This window comes from Chrysemys picta, chromosome 23, assembly GCF_011386835.1.
Source record: "Chrysemys picta bellii isolate R12L10 chromosome 23, ASM1138683v2, whole genome shotgun sequence".
NCBI lineage: Eukaryota > Metazoa > Chordata > Testudines > Emydidae > Chrysemys > Chrysemys picta.
The window spans coordinates 16,537,543-16,557,712 of NC_088813.1; the positions used below are offsets into that span (position 1 = coordinate 16,537,543).

Sequence of the window (20,170 nt, forward strand, 5' to 3'; positions counted from 1 at the left end):
TTTATTAGGGCTGTCAAGGAATTAAAAAAATTAATCGTGATTAATCATGCAATTAAAAAAATAAATCATGATTAATTGCATGATTAATCGCATTGTTAAACAACACTAGAATATCATTTATTTTAAATATTTTTGGATGTTTACTACATTTTAAAATATATTAATTTCAATTACAACACAGAATACAAAGTGAACAGTGCTTACTTTATATTTATTTTTATTACAAATATTTGCACGGAAAAAAAACAAAAAAACTAGTGCAACCTTTTTACCATGAAATTGAACTTACAAATGTAGAATTATGTAAAAAAAAAACTGCATTCCAAAATAAAACAATGTAAAATTTTAGACCCTACAAGTCCACTCAGTCCTACTCCTTGGTCAGCCAATCACTCAGACAAACAAGGTTGGTTACAATTTGCAGAAGATAATGCTGCCTGCTTCTTATTTACAATGTCACCTGAAAGTGAGAACAGGCGATGGCACTATTGTAGCTGGTGTTGCAAGATATTTACGTGCCAGATGCGCTAAAGATACATATGTCCCTTCATGCTTCAACCACCATTCCAGAGGACATGCTTCCATGCTGATGATGGGTTCTGGTTGATAACGATCCAAAGAAGTACGGACTGATGCATGTTCACTTTCATCATCTGAGTTAGATGCCACCAGAAGAAGGTTCATTTTCTTTTTTGGTGGTTTGGGTTCTGTAGTTTCCGCATCAGAGTGTTGCTCTTTTAAGACTTCTAAAATCATGCTCCACACCTCATCCCTCTCAGATTTTGGACGGCACTTAAATTCTGATTATTAAACCTTGGGTCGAGTGCTGTAGCTATTTTTAGAAATCTCACATCGGTACCTTCTTTGCATTTTGTCAAATCTGCTGTGAAAGTGTTCTTAAAATGAACATGTTCTGGGTCATCATCTGAGACTGCTATAACATGAAATATATGCAGAATGTGGGTAAAACAGAACAGGAGACATACAGTTCTCCTCCCAAGGAGTACAGAAACAAAAATAATTGATGCATTATTTTTTTTATTTTTTATTTTTTTTAAATGAGCATCATCAGCATGGAAGCATGTCCTCTGGAATGGCGGCCAAAGCATGGAAGCGGCATACAAGTGTTTAGCATATCTGGCATGTAAATACCTTGCAACGCCGGCTACAAAAGTGCCATGCGAACGCCTGTTCTCACTTTTAGATGACATTGTAAATAGAAGCAGTCAGCAGTATCTCCCATCAATGTAAACAGACTTGTTTGTCTTAGCGATTGGCAGAATAAGATATAGGACTTGTAGGCTCTAAAGTTTTACAATGTTTTGTTTTTGAGTGAGATTGAGTTTAGTTTTAGCTTGTTTTCCAAAATATCTGCTATGTAGACCAACACTTTCTTATTTTTCTGAAAGGGCATTGGAGCGTCATGTGCTTGCATTGTGGTATGAATGTCTATATCTTTTATGTCTCCTAAAATTGCTTCATTCCTTCTGTCGACCATGGAGTGAGTTTTCTGGAAAGTATCACAATGGATGAAGGTGTTCTAGACAGCTGGTAACAGTCATTTTGAATGCTGTCGTAGGAGCCAGATGCTACAGGAGAAACAGTCTAATCTTTACCACTAGGGTCCTCATCTTGGATAGTTGTTTCCAGCATGTTTAATTTATGTTGACTATTTTTACTGGGGCATCTTGTACAGACTATCTTGTTTTTGGGCTCCCATTTATTTATGTGGTGCAACAATTCCAAACTGTCCTGTGGAGCATTTGCTGGTGGGTTGTTGAGAGTTTTTGGGTCACATAATACTGGTGTTCTGGTTTCCACCTGTTTTTGGAGGTATCCAGACTACATATAACAGACATTGGAAACAAGGAGGAGCATCCAGTCTAGCTGTCTCTACTAAGAGCCACAACTATGTAGGAGGAGAAGAGGAAATCGGAGCCAACCATGGGATCTAGAACCACAAGCTGGACTGGAATTTTAGCCACCAGCTGGAGGGGAATGTTCAGGATTATGAGAGTAGGGGAAGGAGAGGATCAGGTGGCAGGGCACCATGTAAAAGGGCGAGGAGGAACAGGCAAAAGAAAGCATCAGTACAGAAGATGAATTAAAGAGCTAAAGTCAATGTCCTGATTACATTGTTTCAGTAAGGACAAAACACATTGTAGTAGAGATATCTAAAAACAAATAAAGGCTTTCCTATCTTCCATGTAAGCAACTGTTGTAGTTGCCACAGGACAGTTATGGGAAGGGAGGCAACTGTAGGCAAAGACCACAGGACTGTTATCTGGTCCACTAACCAACCTATTAATATAATGTCGACCACATGGTGAAAAAGTCTGAGAACCCCCGAAGTAATATTTCAGCAACCAGAGGATACCTCACTCCCGTATTGTCTTAATTTATATGCAAAGCCCTCTTGTAGGTCTCTTATTTGGGGGTGGACTAGAGCCAAAACCAGAAAAATCTAGAGTCTGTTTCCATCACTGTCTTCAAAGACTTATTGTCGTAAGTCTAATAAAACAACGTATGTTCTGTTAGTAATATAATTGCTGACAAAACTGTTAATAATATAAATTGCTGACAAAACAATTGTTAGTGTGGTTAACTAGTTAACCTCTTGGGAGATACACTGAGCAAAGGAAAGTGTGACTCTTAGATTCTGGTATGCTGGTCCTCTGGCCCCAAACAGTATATTTGTAGTCATCATTGTCAGTTGGCTGTATTATTTGGACTCAGATAGTCTGTTTTTAAATGCATGCGTTGTTGTTGTTTTCTAACGTGATCAAAATCTCAATCCTGTGAGATACTGAGTGACCTCCTCAACTCACATTGAGTTATATGGGAGCAGAGGGCTCTCAGCACCTTGCAGGATAGAATCTCCTAACTGAAAAAATGTTAATTTTTTGGAAGCTGCGGACAAATCCTTCTAAGCATACACTTTCAATCAGGAAAATACAAGCATTCTAATGGGTTAATAAAATATGTAAAGTGAATCTTGGTTTGGAATAATTCATCTAATGAATATCACATCAGTAACATTTGCTGCTAAAATGTACAGGGCCTGATTTTGATTTCATCCTGGTTTTTATACCATTATAATTCTGACTTCAGTGAAGTTCCTCCTGATTTACACTGGTGTAAGTGAAAGTTCTTCTAAAATTCTAAGTAAGTTGCAAATGTGTTTCACCATAATCCAGGAATTTGGGGGATGTGTGTGGAATGACTTAAATGGCAGGAGGAGGAAGGATGTTCAGCATGTAACTGATGCAACCCCCCAATTCCCCTCACTCACTCCCCGCTTTTTTTGTTTTTGTTTTAAATGGTTGTAGATTCCAGGCATCTAGGCTGGCAGGATTCCGCTCCATGTGCACTAGGCTGTTGGTTTTGCAACCAGCACAAAACTGCTGCAAACCACAACCTTCCTATAGGGGGCCATTGGGCCAGGTAGGAAGGTTCCCCCCCACTATTGCATTTTTTTTGGTGAGGATTTTTTTTTATGGGGGTAGGAGCCCCTTCTGCTTTTATTGGATACAAACTAAGAGTACCAAATAATTTGAAAAAATATGCAATAAAGTGTGTGTATGCAAGCGAGGAAACCATTTGCCGGACCTCCTATAGTTTTGTTGCAATCTGCAACTGAGATTTCTGGGTGGGTGGGGGTTGTGCAGCATAATGCAGGGTTAGGTTTCATGTATAGTAGGAGCCTAGATGTTTGGGTAAAGATGCTAGCAACTCACTGTTAATCTATTAAGGATATTTTGAGAATTTTATTTTGGTGCTTAGATGGCTTAATATCCTTGGATGAAGTATAACTTTACATTTTATTGTGAACAACAAGGTCAGAAGCAATATGAAACAGAAAAATGTCTTCCTTAGTATTTTTTAACATGTATGTAGAATTGTTAGAAATTGCCTATGCTTTAAAAAAAAACCCTGTAATTAAAGGGACATTATCAAGGTTAGACTAGATTAAATCAAAACATTTTGATTTAAAAAAACAACTGGGCCCAGTCCTATGAGGTGTTGAGTATTTACAGTCCCATTGATTTTAAAGGCTACACCTCACAGTATTAGCACATTTATGTACTTTGCAATTATTCTCTAAAATGCATGTTGTAATACAGTTTCTTTGACTTAAAAAGAAAATCGGCATGTTCACTGACAACCCATATATAATTCCCCCCTCCCCCCATACATGTGGATAAATGGTAGGGTCTTGTTGCAGCAACTTGTTGATACTTCCCCATTGTTAAATTTAAATTTAGTTGTCTTTTTTAATAGATTTGTATCTAAAAATGCTTACAATGTAGTAGAAATTAAAATCCCAGAGACATGTTATAGCGAAACTTTATTTCAACTATCTCCAGAAATAACACAGAAATACATTACACACCCACTGCAACTGAATGGCAGAAATAAGACACTAGCTACAGGCAGCTGAAACTGCTGAAGCTGCTAGGGGGCTCTGTAGAATTAAATAGCAGTCTTTAATGCACAACTCTGTGGCTCTCTTATTCACAGATCTCTATGGCTCTTCTGACCTCTAGGGGTTCTCTTCCTGTTGAAGTGCTTCTTTTCCTGTAGCAGGTATTTGCAGCAGGCTGGCTCTTTGTTACCCTCTGCTCTCCTCACTCTCTAGGTGTTTTGAAGGTATGAATCAATTGGTCTCTCTGTTATTCTGCAAAAGGAGCCCTAAGAATGGCCCACTGATTAATTTTAACTATTTGTGTTGTACAGGTTTCAAATCTAGGAGGGGCAATGTGATTGGCTGAGTGCCTAACAACCCTCCAGTGATGTCATGCACCAAGGGTCAGGGAGCACTTCCTGACTTCATTACACCTGGGTTCAGGAATATTAATTAAATGTTGAATGACCTTTTAAAAAAAAAAATGTTGTCTTCTGTAAAAGTTGTCTGTTTTCCAAAGCGATGGCGTAGGCTGTGGTGTGTGTGCACAAGGGAAACTGCATAGGAGATAGGAAAATGTGGAATCTGTGATTTAAAATATATATAATATATATTACAGTTGACCTAGCATCCCTGCTCATAATCAGCCCTAAAACCTATGTGGTGAAAAATGGTGAAGGGAAAAAATATTTCAAGCTTCCAAGGGGTTGTTACAAAGGAACAAGGGAGGGACCTTAATGGTTTCTTTTTAAAAAATGTTATACTTACCTGTTTTGCATAAAAAATGAAATTGTCAGCCTCAAAGCAGCCTTACTCTTAGTACTGTACAAAAATTATTATTAATGGTGTATGGATGTTGTTACAGTTTTTAATGCCATTGTAATTATGAGCAAGTTTTTAATTATTACAAATCAAAGTGTATAATACTAAACTACAGTTAATACCCTTCTGTCACCCATGCCAGGCAAAAAAAGGGGCTAGTGGTAAGCATTCTAGTGTCTAATAATTCTGATGTGCCTTGCAACTTGAGTAAAATACATTTTACACGGCAGTGTGGTCGTTTAGATGCTTAGACTTGGAAGAATTAAACTAAAGCACAACATATCAGATTTACTTAAATTAATCTGACAATTCTGCTAAATATTTTGGTGCCCAGCTTATCAAAACCCTTATTTTCTTTAGACAAGCTAACACCTAACCAGGCTTCTTGTGTGCACAGCTGAAGAGCATTTTTCTCTTTGCACTTCAGGTATGCAGAATACAAGCTAATATAATCTTCAAACTAGAGAAAATACCTAAAACCTATAGTCTTCTAAAACATCTCCATTATGAAAAATAGTAACATGTAACTTTTGCTAGTTTCAAAATTTAGCCGTCATAAGCATACTTTAAGTAATACCTATCACACTAAGTGCACTTTATAGAAATGATGTGACATGAATACATAGCAAAATAAAACATCCTCACTTAGAAAAAAGCTCTTTGGCTAGCAAAGTGGTACAGTAATCCTACATCTTGCCTTAATTTATTAAGATCACTTTTGGGAATACACTTGGAACTTCAGGCACAGACTACTGGACTTTGGTGTGCTCCATCCTCTTTTACAGTTCCTCATCACTGGCCCAGAACATGGTCTGTAATCTGGAGGCAGCTGCTCTCAGGTCCTTCTAGCTATAATAAATGTGCATCATAAAGAAGTGTGGGTGATAGATACAGTACATGGATCTCTGCCCTGCAATATGTGGGATACTTCATGTGATATGCAGAGTGCCCCCAATTCCCACCATCTTGAATAGGGGTTGAAGATATTCAGCAAGATCAGACCTATAAGCAGTACGATCTGGTTTCCAGAATAATACTTGATACTTATATAGCAACTTGCATGTTTAAATAGCTTTACAGATATTAAGTGATCCTCACAACATCTTTGTGAAGTACTGGCATCCTCATGCTAGTTTGGGAAACTGAGGTGCAATGTTCAAATTAACTTTCTCCGGGTAATGCAGTGGGTCAGCAGTTGAGCCGTGATGGAAATTCATGGACTCCAGTTCCATACTTTGATTCACTAAAACACAGTGCCAGCGATGTCAGGAGACCAAACTTAGGGCAAAGTGAAGGCAGTTTTCAGAAGAATTTAAAGTGGTATAGACTAACAATTTTATCATGTTGACTAGAGCTGTAGAAATTACAGTAGAGCTACCATGAAGTATTGTAGTAGGAGAGAGGATCAGAACATTGCCTTAAATGCAACACAGCATTTTTTCCAGTATAGGAAAAAGACTACATGCAGAAGCACCAAATAAGGCCTGTGGTAACTAGTGTGAGAGTATTATGATCCAATGGTAAGGAGTGTGTCAATTGTGCTGTCGTCTATTAAAACTATGTGCAGTCAAGTCAGGACTACAAAGTGATGTAGTAATGTGAATAGCAAGAACACTCATTTATCTTATTTTATTGCTAATTTTTGCAGCCAGCTTCCTTAAAACTGCTTTGGGACAGTGCAGGTCAAGCAGGTTTTTATGGGGAAAAACTTTCCTCCCTCCTCCTCCTGTTTGTTAATTGCAGTTGCTGTGAGTCTACTTACAATACCACACCAGAACATCTGTATTAGCATAATATGGTAATTTATAAAAACCTTGCTATTTTAATTTCACTATATTACTCAATGCAACAACACTTTGGTTTTGGATATTGACTTTTTCTGTTTCCTATAAGGTGGTTATGTTCTCATTATCCCAGGTTGTAAGTAGTTGTGTACTGCTTCTTGCAATCAGTGGGATACTGTCCTGTGAGCAGATTGCTCTATACGGTTATGTACTATTTTGTATATGAAAATAACCTCAAACTCTGAAGCCAGCTCTTTGTCCCCATTATGCAACTATAGGAATATATTATTTTTCTCCTAAAATTTTCTAGAAATGTGTTTCTAAAGGATTGTGCACCTCTCATCAGAGCTACACTGGTGGTAGATCAGACACTTGAAGGGTGAGCCTCCCAAGATTGCACTATGACAAGCAAAACATCTGCCTTTTTTGAAAAAGCAATAGCCAATCTGCAGACTCATGTTTTTAGGACTTGATGATGTGTGTTGCTCAGAACCCTCAACCTTCAAAGACTTCTGTGGGAGTTGGGGGTTCTCATCATGTCACAGGGTTCTGCTCTTAGAAAATTAGGCAGTCTAGCCTCAACTTTGGAAGGTCAGAGGTGTTTGGGGGGGTGTGGCTGAAAAGGGAAAAAAGAGAATGCAGGTGCTGTACTTGCTAGGTAGTTATTCAGTGCAGCAAAAATGAAGAAGTTGTCTTTATATACACATAGTCTCTTCCGGAGACAATCTGAGCAATTTGAGTCCGTGCCTCCAAATGGCTCTTGGGGTCTGTTCCTTCAATGCAACAGTGTGATGGTAAAGAAGAGTAGGAGCTTAGATAGATTAAGGCAGGTTGGATAGGTCAAGAACCAGGGCTGCTCTCCAACAAGTAGGGGCCAAGCCATTATTAGGGTTTCCTTGGAAGTTCAGTGAAAATTCCTGTTCAATATGCAGCAGTGTTTTTTGTTTAGCTAAACAATATTGGGATGCATAAGGAATGGGATGAAAAAATATGTTTAATATCATTGTACAAGTCAAATATATATCCAAACTTGGAATACTTTGTTCATTTCTGGGCACCTTCTAAAAGGCTAGAGCAGAATAAATAAAGGCCATTCAGAGATAGATGACATTTGTTTGGGACAGGGAAAAACTTCCACGTGAGAAAATATTGGGACTTCTTAGAGAGAGGACAATTAAGAGAGAGCATGATAGAAGTATACAAAGTAAAGAAGGTATAGAGAAGGCCAGTTGGGCATTCTTATTTACCCTTTCTCATAATACAAGAATGGTGAGGGGACCCAAAGAAATTGAAAACAACAAATTCAAAACTGCTAAAAGATAATTATTTGTTACAACAAAATGTATAAACATGTGGAACTTACTTCCAAGAGATAACATGGAGCCATAGAGCTTAATAAGATTAAAAAATGGATTAGAAATGTATATGAGTAGTCAGAATATCCACAGTTATATTAGTTAGAAAAAAAGGGATATAAACCCTCACCTTCAGTGCATAATTAAACCACTGATTGGGAGGAGAAGTTTTCCCCAGTCCCAATAGGCTGGTCATTGAGTTGTCCATTTTGAGGATTTTTGCATCTTCCTGTGAGGGTTTTGGTGGTGGCCACCATCAGAAATGGGATACGGGACAAGGTGGACTGATCAGGTATTATAGTTCCTATGTTCTAAAGCTTTATAGTTGGCCTTATTGGCAATAGGCAGAGAAGCTTCTCCAGTACATCTAGACCTGGTACCTCTGTTCCCAGTTCTTGCTTCTGCAAGATCTTGATCTGAGATCTAAGCAGTTACACTCCAGTATGTCTTTCCCAGGTCAATTACTCCTTGTTCCTGCTGTGGTTGAAGGCTCCTCCAAGTCTGCTAAGGGTCCAAAGAAGGGAACCTATCAAGAAGGATATTTAATTCTAAGGTGGATTGTGTGATATACTGTATATAAAACTAGGGCCTTCAATGGTTGCCAGCAGAAGTAAAACAAAGTAGAAATAAAAACGTACTAGTGATCTATTCATGTTTTCATGTATGCCTTGAATCTTGTAAAAAGAATAAATCCAAAAGGATCTAATAACGCCCAAGCCAAACGTACACATCACCTCTCATTCTGACAGCTCCATAGAGGAAAGAGACAAGAAATCCAAAACAGGTTTTTTCTTCAAGGACAATCTGATGGTTGAAAATGTGGTAAACACTTTAAAGAGCCATTCCAAGCTGTCTGAATTGCAAATATTTTTCAACCTGTTCAGAAAAAGAACTTGGTATTGTATGTTGGTGCCGAAGGTCCCATCATGCTAGGTGCTGTACAAACATTGCTTACAATCCAAGTTGAACCTCTCGTTTCCCTGAATGAAGCAATTAGTTTACTGAAGGGGCAAAACCTACAGTGACAATTCACAGGATCTCTCACCTCCTATAAAGTGACAAAGGATTGTACAGTACTACGTCGAAGCGCCCAAGTTAGGGAGGTCCTCTACAGGATAAATGTCTCTTTAACAGAGATTTCTTTCCAAAAGACTTCAGTGATGGAAAAATTGATGTGTTCTTGAAGTGCAGCTTTCCAGCTTCAACATCCTCCATGTCGACTCCATTATCATCTGATTCCATGTCAGATTGATCATGACAAAGTTTTGAATTCTATAAAGGACACATCCTGCAAATCTGCCATAAAGCAAATATCTCTCTGGCCCCTTCTTCATCTATAACACTTTATGGTTCTGAATCCCCTCCATGGAGCAGAAATAATTAGGGTTCTAACACTCCAGCCTCCAGTAACTACAGGACTTCAGCACGTATGGGACCCGGAGAGGAGGAAGATTCTGGGAGCTAGATTCTGAACACATGTAGGATGACCACCAAAGGCTATGGTGGATCCTAAAAATTAGTTCTCAGATGTTCAAGAGATCTCAAACGAGCCCAAGAATCACTTAAGATCTTAATGCAACTCAAGAAGGAGAATGAGTTTGATCTAATGCCTCACCTCCATTGGAAACTTACAATGCCCCACTAGCAAGTTCTCTCTGGTATGTTCTTTGTCCTCATGAAGAAGAGTGAAAACATTGCTACTGGACCTGGATGTAGAACTGAACCTTGGTCCCTTTTTTGTATCTCCAGGAGACTTCCAGTCTGGATACATACCTGCACACCCTGGGGAAATGGCAGCAAGTGCCTACTGAGATTCTGCTACCAGGGACACTTCCAGTACTGCATCCTTCTCTCTTGAGTTCTCAACATCTAGGTACCAGCGCTAGGAAGAGTTCTGGGTTTATAGATCCTGATTTTATTCTCACATTAAGTTTACACTAATGTAACTCAGTTCACTTCCGTGGAAATACTCCTGATTTACACTAGTGTAATTGAGGAGAGAATTGCGCCCATAGACCAGCCTGAGATTTGCATCTCACCAGACATTGCCCAATTCATTGCAGCAGTAAGAAAGCTCAAACCTTCCAGGATCTACACATTGCTTGTGCTCCAGATGAGGAAGGCAAAGATTATTCTAGCCTCGATGGGAAGTTTAATTTCTTTACCTCTTACAGTTGCCTTAAGAAAGCAGATATGACTTAAAACGGAAGCGTTACCATTTCCACTGAAAGGGAAGTTATGTCACCAGAAGAAATAATAAGAATTCTGTTGGACCTTCTGGTTCTCCTTGGTGCACGTTTTGGCTTTGAAAAGCCTCAAAGGATGCTATCAATGTTAACATCTGTCAGGGAATGTGTAATGAAAACACATGTTCCGTACAATACATAAACACAAGCACTTTTCAGTTCTGTGCCTTACTCTCATGCACTGTCAAAACTCTTAGGAAAGAAGGTGTTACCGTACTTTCTATGTGCGTTATGGAAAAGGGAAGATTCCCTGGCCAAATGTGGTTATGCAGCCCATAAGGTCAATGGAAGTTCTGTGTGCTGGTGTCTCTATATTCGTAGTGTGCTGGTCACCTTAGTATTTGGGTATGAAAAAGGCCAATTTGGTCTACATTAGGCCTTAGTTTCCCTTGGGTGGAATCCCTGATCTTTATTTGTTTGGGCGTGTGGGTTTTTTTTGTTGGTTTTATTTGGGGGTGGGGGTGGGGAGGGATTAAACTAAATTTTTTTTTTTACCCTTTTTCTGAAGTGAGGCAGTATTAATTCTAAACCTCCATGCTGTGCTTTTCTGTACACTACGAAAGCAGCTACAATAAATGTCACTTTGCAACTTCTAATGTAGTTATATTGCAGAATAAAGTAATCCTAATTTACAAAATCTTATATTGACAATTTTGGTAGTGGTGGGTGGTGAATTTTGTTGTAGGGTAAGTTACACCACAATACATCACACTTGCCATGGATAATCATGTAATGTTTTCCTTCTTACAGTTTGAAGACAAATCTAATGCAGTTTTTGACATTACAGAGAAATGTAAGTGCTTCTTTTATTTATATATGTATTTATGAGTAAGCTAAAGTGTAATGCTGTATGCATATTCTCTGTTAAACCCAAACATGGTGGTTTTTGAAGACCTGCACTCTTTTTCCTTATTCATAGGTGGTGATATTCTGGATGCAGAAATGTCTGAGGACGCGGATCACAATTTAATACCTGCCCTTGAAAGCATATCCTATGAAATGCAGAATCGAACAGGATCTGAAAACTCACTGCTGGATGAAGATGATTATTTTCTGAACTCAGGGGATCTTGCAGGGATTCCAGTTGTTGGGAGTGACAATGAGGATGATCAAAATTTTACTCCAAAAGACAGTCTCCCGTCTACGATTCACACTGAAGATAACCTGGAGGACGGAAAGAGAGTTACAGAACATGAATTGGACAGTGAAAAAGAATTGCAAATACAAAATGCAATCCAAAAGGACATCACTTCATCGTGTGATCCGGGCCCTATATTTAAACCCATTCGGAAGGATTTTAGCATAGCAAGAGATAATGGTAAAGAGACTTTTTCAACAAAAGAGAAAAGCAGAGAAGGACCTTTCCAAGAACGTGAAAAACGTTTGGAAAAAATTCCTAAAGAGTTGGATTCCAGATTGAAAAGCAGTTTCCTGGATAAAGCAGGTAACCGTTTAACCCACAGAAATAACCGCTCAGGAGAGGGGAAAAAGAGAACTAGATACAGACCACTCGAAGAGTTAGTTAGGTAGCCCATTATCTTGGGGAGGGTAATGTGTCCACCTGAATGCAGGGAAAGCATTTTACATTGAACCCTGAAATATGACAAATGCATATTATAGAAATTATATATTTAGGCTCTTCTGAAAATTCTAGCCTTTTAGGCATCGGGTGCTTGACTCCCTTAGCCTTCTTTGAATATCTCAACCTAAACCTTTTTATTGTGGCTTTATTAAGTGAGCTCAATGTCACTTTAAGCTTTCTTACTGTGATTTTTGATCATGTGCTTTGCAGTCTCTTTATACTTCCATTCTTCTCTTCTATGATTTTTGTCTTTAAAAGTTTGTCAGTAATGCACTGATGCTTCTGTGAAATGCATGCTATTAATATGTGTGCCCTTCAAGGGTGGCATTGGGGGAAGGTTTATTAAAGGTACACTGGTGCCTCCAAGTAGTCAGCTAGAGAGCAGCTTTGAGACACACTGTCTACTGGGACAAGGAATTTGCTTCCCAGACTCTCTCTCCAGCCATCATGGACAGGGCCAAAGGGATGCCTGGGGATCCTCTCCTCATTCAAGGAAGCCTGAAAGTGGCCTAGTGATCCTGCTACCCATGTACCTATTTCAAACTTCCCAGGCTCTGGAAGCCTCAGTACAATGTGGGATGCCAAGCTTGACAGTAACAGAACAAGCTGAATTAATATATGATCTAATCATGTTCAGAAATCTCGGGGGATGGGGAGAAAGTAGGCTGTAGGGCTGGCCCTGGAATGAGAGGTTTCTGATTGCTGCCTCTTAGTGTTCTGTACAACTTACAACTCCGGTATTTACTGTTGTGCATACCCAATCCTGCATTTTCAAAGGCTTGTAACTCTACAAGAATTTTAAAATCAATGTTTTACAATCTCAGCATATGTAAAGGGAACAACACAAGGGCAATTTTAAAAAGTGAATGGGATTTTTTTCCCCAGACCACGTAACCGTTGGGCAGAGACCAAGCACAAAATATTTCTGCCCCAGAAGGGCATATTTTGGAAAATTATGATGAGCTTAAAGTTGAACTCTCAGAAACTGTTTTTGCAACCTTGAGTAAAGTGGCCACTAACTGTGACAGCTATAATAAATGTTCACAAACTTGCTTTGTTAATTATGTAACAAATGCAGTATCTTTGAACGTTTTAAGAAGAGCATGCACTGAATACATCTCTTCATGTATTAGCTGCTAGTACTTATGGAGCGAGGGAGAGGGGCAGAAAAACAAGAAATAGATGAGTCGTCTTTGCTTCCTTGTTTTGAAAAAATCAATAGCCAGATATAAATGTAAATGCAGAAACATGGCAGGATCCAGTTTATTCAGATGCAGATAACCCACAGGGAGGGGTATCTGCTTCAGAATTTTATGACCATTTCACTGATGTCGGGAAATAAATTATCTAATAGAAGAACAAAAATCTTAATTCTGTTTGAGCATTATATTTGACCTGCTTTGGGAAGGAAGAGGAGGAAAAGTTTGAATATAATACATAAGAGATACTCAGATATTATGCTGATGGACATTGGTATAAGACCCTAGACGGTTTGAAGCAGTTTTGTCTAAGAATTGTATTAACTTCTATTTAATATACGTTTTCCCCAGTTACTAATCAAGTAGAAGAAACGTTACGGACGCAGTTAGCACCACAGATTCCAGAAACTAACTTCAGGGTAAGTTATGGAACTCTCAGATGTGTGAGGGTGTTTGTGTTTTTTTTTTTTTTTTTTATATAGATATAGATATAGCAAAATGTGTTTGTTTTGGGTATTTCAAAATAACTGCAGTTTGTCTCCATATACATTTTTACTACTTTGAAAGATCAAATGCAGATTATTTTAATTTTGCCCACCCTCTTTGGATGGGGGCCCTTGATAGTAAAGTTGCTGTACACATAATTTAGAGACCAACTACTAGACAAGTAGTTGCTTTTTGGTGAGTCTTCTGCGGTGTCCCTGTTTGCCAGAAGCTGGGAATGGGCGATGGAATAGATCACTTGATGATTACCTGTTCTGTTCATTCCCTCTGGGGCACCTGGCATTGGCCGCTGTTGGAGGACAGGGTACTGGGCTAGATGGACCTTTGGTGACCGATTATTGCTGTTCTTATGCGGGAGAAACTACTTAATAGATGAAATCCTGACCCTGCTGAAGTCTGTGGGAGTTTTACCATTGACTTCAGTGAGGCCATGATTTCATCCTAGATTTGTAGAGCCTACTGTTTTTAAGTGTCTGTTGCTTTGTTTATAAGAGCCAAAGCATTTGAAGAGGGAAGGTAATAGTTACAGACATATAGGAAGTGGTCATCTAAACACTGGATATTGTGTAAATTCTTTTTCATATTATTGTGCCTCAGGAGCCTAGCTACCTGTTTGCTAGCAAGGAATCCATTGGTCAGGAGCTGGGGAATTCCTTTGCCTCAAATATTAGAATTAAGGAAGAGCCTTTGGATGATGAATATGATAAAGCTATGGCACCACAGCAGGGACTGTTAGACAAAATTAAAGATGAACCTGATAACTCTGAGGTAAGTCTGCCATTACTTTCTATATTCTGGTTTCTTACATTCAGTCCTATAAACTGAATATGAATTAAATCTTGCACTTGGTTGGTGGTTGAAGCTTCAACCATACAGGCGTTACAGCTTAGTGCAGGGATTCTCTATCTTTTACCAGCCCCAATCCCAAAACCAAACAACGTTTTTTCCTCCCATGACCCCATATCTCAGAATGTTTCATACTGTTTGTTAGGTAAAAACCAAAATGCTGTAATACATCATTTTTTAAAAACATAGCACTGCAAGTAAGTTGTTTATGTCATTTGTGGCTAAAGTAGACCCTTCGGTCCAGCCCGTGTCTATGTCCTGTTTAAAAAAATCTAAAGTATAATTCATGGTTTTTATTGACTATTTTGTGAATTGTCACACCATAGCTGTATATAAAAATAGACTATATCTGCTGTTTACATCCTAAAGGTTACCTTCACAAGCATAAAGGCTAGAAACAATTTTTTGGAAATAAAGCTTATGGAATGTCTACATAGGTATAAAAAACCTGTGGGTGGCCCAGATTAGCTGGCTCAGGCTCGCGGGTCCCGACCCCAAACATCTACATAGCAGTATTTTCAGGCCCAGGGCCTGAGTCCCATAAACCCCAAGTCAGTTGCTTTGGGCCAGCTACAACTGTGCCACGGATCTTTTATCCCTGTGTAGACGTACCCGTACAGGCCTTAATTCACAAAAGCAATTAATCACATGCTTAACTCCCATTGACTTGACTTCAGTTATAGGAACACTTAAGTGTATGCTTAAATGCTTTCTTGGATTCTTGAGCTTTATAGAAATTTTTGTGACCATACAGAAAAAAGTTTCATGATTCTAAGGTTGAGAACCATTGGTCTAATGCAGTGGTGCCCAACCGACGGCCAGCAGGCCATACGTGGCCCACCGGAGCATTTCATAAGGCCCGCAGCCTGCTTCAGCACAATATACTAATGGCCGATTCATTAGTGTTTTGTCATGTTTACATCATTTTAGATTACACAAATGTATAAATAGGTTGTTTCTAGATACAGTATTGTCTATCTAAATACATACAAAACAAACTGAACTTAAAATATAAATCAATACAGGTGAGTTTAAATCTTCTACACATTTTAATAATCTGTTTGGCCTCCCACACAAGATTGTGCTTAGGTTTATGTGGCCCTCCTATGTAATAAGTTGGGCACCACTGGGCTAGTGGATTGAATGTGGTGGCAGGGAGGTGTGGGCAGGATTTTAAAAGTTCTAACCTATCTTTGCCACTTGATTTTTTTTGTGGCCTTAAGCAAATCATTTGATTTGACAGTGCCTCAGTCTTCCTCATTCCTAATATGGGTATAATATCCTCATAGGGTATTATGATGGTTAATTAGTGTTTGCCTAAGGCTTTTCAAAATAAAGTGTGTGTGTGTGTGTGTGTGTGTGTGTGTGTGTGTGTGTGTGTGTGTGTGTGTAATTCTTCCCTAGGTAAGAGGAGAACAAAGTTAGTGTTTGTAAATACAGTATTGACACTGCTGCCTGTGTTTCGGTGTCTTTGTGTAGTGGTGGGGTTTGTTTTGTTCTGATTTTTTGTTCTTTCTGTACCTTTTTGTACTCTTCTGTGTCTGCCCTTTTTAGTCTTTCCATTTCTTTTTCTTTAAAATTTTTTATAAACTTGCACTACAGTGCCTTCTGGGTCCAAGTAAACAAAGTTGTTATTCATAGATAAATGTAAAGAAAAAGTTTCCTGTGTACTGGTTAAAGCTGGAAATATTATTTGTAACAACTATTTATTCAAATTTCACCTCACTTTGTTTGTGCAACGTTCATGAATACTTTGTGATATTTTTTTTCTCATGTGTATGATTCCAAATTATTTGACAAAATATTTCATGAATTTTGTTTACTCTAGGACTTGCTAGTTGGTATCTGTGTCAGTGTTTGGTTGGAGAATACAACATTGATTTTGTTGTTGTTTTATTTATTTTGTTTACTGTAATTAAACATTCATTCCTGTATGTAATAATTTGCAGATTCTTATTTCAGGCTGCATGGGTTTGGCTATGAAAGCAGAACTTAATGCAGGATATCCTCTGCTTATCAAAAGTCATATTCATGAATGTCAGTGAAGACTTGGAAACTTAGATATATGAAGTTTAAATTCTTAGACACACACATTCCTTGGGTAAAAGAATCCTATAGTAATCATCTTTATTTGTTACTGAGGAGAAATATCTAAGCTAGTGAGGATTTTCTTAATTTGGCTTTTTTAAGTTGGGAATGTGGTTTTTTTTCCCTCCAGTCTGAAATACACAGTACACTTTGCTGCAAGTGATTTTTAAGGCTGATGCTTTCTAGATTTCAGCTCAATTGTATTGCTTTGAAATTTTGCTCTCTAAGGACCTAATCATGCATAATGGACATCAGGGTGTGATCCTATTCCCATTACCAACAATGCCTGCAGCTAACACTATAATTAAAATTGTTAAAATATCTGTTTACAGCTGATTTGTAAACTTTAAAAGTTATAGTGTTTTCCAGTTGTTTTAAAGTTTTTTATAGTTTAAAAAAAAAAAAAAAAGCTCTGTTCTGTTGCACGCAGATAAATCTTCACTTTTAAAAGAGGAGAAACTTTAAATGTTGCAGTCCATCAGTTCCCAAAGGGGACTAGTATCCCTGGGTGTTCTTGTGGGAAATTCTAAGAGATGTAACTCAGTTTTCTTAGGGCTTGTCTACACTGCGACTTTGTCGCCAAAACTTTTGTCTTTCGCAGGTACTTTAAAAAGCTCTCCCCCCCCCCCCCCCACCACCAAAGGCAAAACTTTTGTCTGACGCAAGCAGCAGTGTGAACGCTCTCCTGCCGACAAAGCTTATGCCGCTTGCGGGGCTGGAGATATTTTGTCGGCAAAAGTGCCGACAAAATACCAACAGAGAGTGTTCTCACACGCTGACTTTTAGCGACAAGGCTGTGTCGACACAGCCTTGTCGCTAAAAGCTGCATAGTGTAGACAAGCCCTTAGTAAAGAAGTTTGGAAATTTTCCTCCAGCCCCAATAGAAATATAAAGCTTGACATTATACACAGTATGTGGATTTTACTGCCCCCACATGCCTGGAAATAGGATAAACTTTATCTGCCTTGTAGATTCCGTTATAGAACATTCAGAGGGGTAGCCGTGTTAGTCTGTATCCACAAAAACAACGAGGAGTCCGGTGGCACCTCAAAGACTAACCAGTTTATTTGGGCATAAGCTTTTGTGGGTTAAAAAAACCACTTCTTCAGATGCATGGAGTGAAAATTACAGATGCAGGCATTATTATATATATTAACTAATATAGTACAATAATGCCTGCATCTGTAATTTTCACTCCATGCATCTGAAGAAGTGGTTTTTTTAACCCACGAAAGCTTATGCCCAAATAAACTGGTTAGTCTTTGAGGTGCCACCGGACTCCTCGTTGTTGTTATAAAACATTGAATGTATTGTGTGTTTTGAAAATTGTTTAAACATATATAATATATATATATATAGTTCCATGAAACTATTTTTTTAAACTTTAGACTCTGCATATAGAATGTGCCTTGCTTCTGCGTGGTGGCCGCTGTTTTGTTTAAATGTCTGGAGAGAGCAAATAGGGGAGCATGGTTTGAACAGAAGACAGGAACGCCTCATTCTAGTTCTGACACCTACTCCCTTTATGGACATGAGGAAATTCCTCAATTTACATATGAGAAAACAGAGATTAAGTATTATACTTGCCTCTATTTTACAAGACAAGGTCAAGAACAATAAGTTGCAACGTGCTTTGTAGATGAAAAGCTCTCTAATAACTGCTAATTATTTGGGGAGAAGCATGGAGATGTTTTAAGGCTTGGCCATCAAAGTGTCTTGAAAATATAACCAAGGAAGGGAACATATAATTTGTGCTATGAAATCTCCACACACCACTACACAATTTGCATACACCAATGTGAGCTTTGTGAATGCAGTGGGCCTTGATTTTTGACATAGAAGTTTATGAAGAGTTCTCATTTTTTGGTTTCTTGGACCTTGTATTCAGTAGCACATTATGAAGGAATTGATGTCATTTCATTTGTTTTAATGTCACTTTTAGTTAGGTTTGTTTATTTGGTCTCCTTTTTCCTTTGTTCAGGAGTATGGCCAGCAGCCAAAAACTCAGGAAGGGGAGCTGAAGATCAGTGCTGTATTTTCAGTCAGTGGCAGTCCTCTTGGTAAGGAACAAGACCAACCAAATTGAATTAAATCTTCCACATGTTTCAACTTCAAAAAATGACTCCAGGGGTTAGCATGCTTTTCATTTGCCGTCTAACTGCAGCAGAAATGAAGTCTGCTTCAGCTTCTAGACACTCTTCAGGTGTAGACCTACAAATGCTTGTATTGCAGAACCCAAGAGAGAATTAAATCTGAAAGGGATGTAAAAGTATGTATTTAGTTATAACAATGGGTGGAATTTGCTCCTGTGCAGAAGGCCAGCACGAGACGCATATATACGTATGTATGGACAAAGCTTGTGCATTACTGAAGTCCCAGTTAGTCCCTCAAATGCAGAGGCTGGCCTTCTGTACAGCATGAATTTCACCCAGCACGTATTGGCTGTTAACATATATTTCCTCTTGTTTTTCTAGCTCCACAGTTGACATCAGGTTTCCAGCCTGCTGTGGCATCCTCTGGCATGAGTAAAATGCTGCCTTCAGTTCCAACCACAGCCATTCGGGTTTCCTGTTCTGGCTGTAAAAAAATCCTCCAGAAGGGACAAACAGCGTACCAGAGGAAAGGGTCTACTCAGCTCTTCTGCTCCACACTGTGCCTCACTGGATACACTGTTCCCGCTTCTCGTCCACCAGCTTCTACAAAGAAGACGTGCTCAAGCTGCTCAAAGTAAAGCAGTGTTCTAGCTAGTTCTAGTAATAACTAACATTCAGATGAATATCAAAGGCTTTGTTTGTGAAGAAAAGTTAGCTTGTTAGGGATCGCTATTTTACATCTCTTCCTCCCCCTCCCCCCAGTACCCACTTTTACCACCAGTCTTTTCTTTCAGAAATACATTTCATTCTCTGCCTCTGCTGATTTAGCTGTTTGCAAATGATAGTGTGAACTTGGTTTTCCGTCACTGCAAATGGGCTGTTGTATGCAACTACATATATATTTTTAAAACGCTTACCCTGATATGCACACCTTCTTTTTTTCCAGTTAAAATCAACAGGAAATAAAAGTTTGCCTCTCAAAAGGTACTTGGTCCCCTTCCCCCATTCTTAAAATAATCCTATACAAAATTAGACTTACTCTTCTTTAAGTTTTAAATATATTTTGAGAATACATTTAACAGATGCTCTTCAACTGAAAACAAATTACTAAAGTCAATGAAGTAAAATCAAGTTTTAGTAGTTGAATGTAATTGATAGATTGTATTTCATGAGATTCCCTACAAATTCTCGCTCTCTAAGCTATTTATCAAATTTACCAATAGGGGTAGTCTCTCCACTTTGCAAG

The 20,170-nt window shown here is 38.6% G+C and overlaps 1 protein-coding gene across 8 annotated transcripts in view; it reads left to right on the plus strand.

The window, feature by feature from the left end:
* The window catches only part of ZMYM4 (zinc finger MYM-type containing 4), a 60,905-nt gene that overhangs the window by 6,339 nt on the left and 34,396 nt on the right, over positions 1-20,170 (plus strand). For 4 of the 8 annotated variants that reach the window (XR_010594636.1, XM_042854003.2, XM_005298394.4 and 1 more), the window contains 6 exons: positions 11,363-11,405; positions 11,532-12,056; positions 13,745-13,812; positions 14,495-14,665; positions 18,813-18,891; positions 19,306-19,558. Coding sequence is in view for 7 of the 8 variants with exons in the window: in XM_005298394.4 (XP_005298451.2) it covers positions 11,363-11,405; positions 11,532-12,056; positions 13,745-13,812; positions 14,495-14,665; positions 18,813-18,891; positions 19,306-19,558 (1,139 nt within the window). In the remaining variant the exon portion in view is untranslated. Of the gene's footprint in view, positions 1-4,521; positions 4,651-4,737; positions 7,026-7,096; positions 10,240-11,362; positions 11,406-11,531; positions 12,057-13,744; positions 13,813-14,494; positions 14,666-18,812; positions 18,892-19,305; positions 19,559-20,170 lie in introns of those variants that run through there. The other 4 variants (XM_065577026.1, XM_065577025.1, XM_042854002.2 and 1 more) reach the window with 3 other exon arrangements.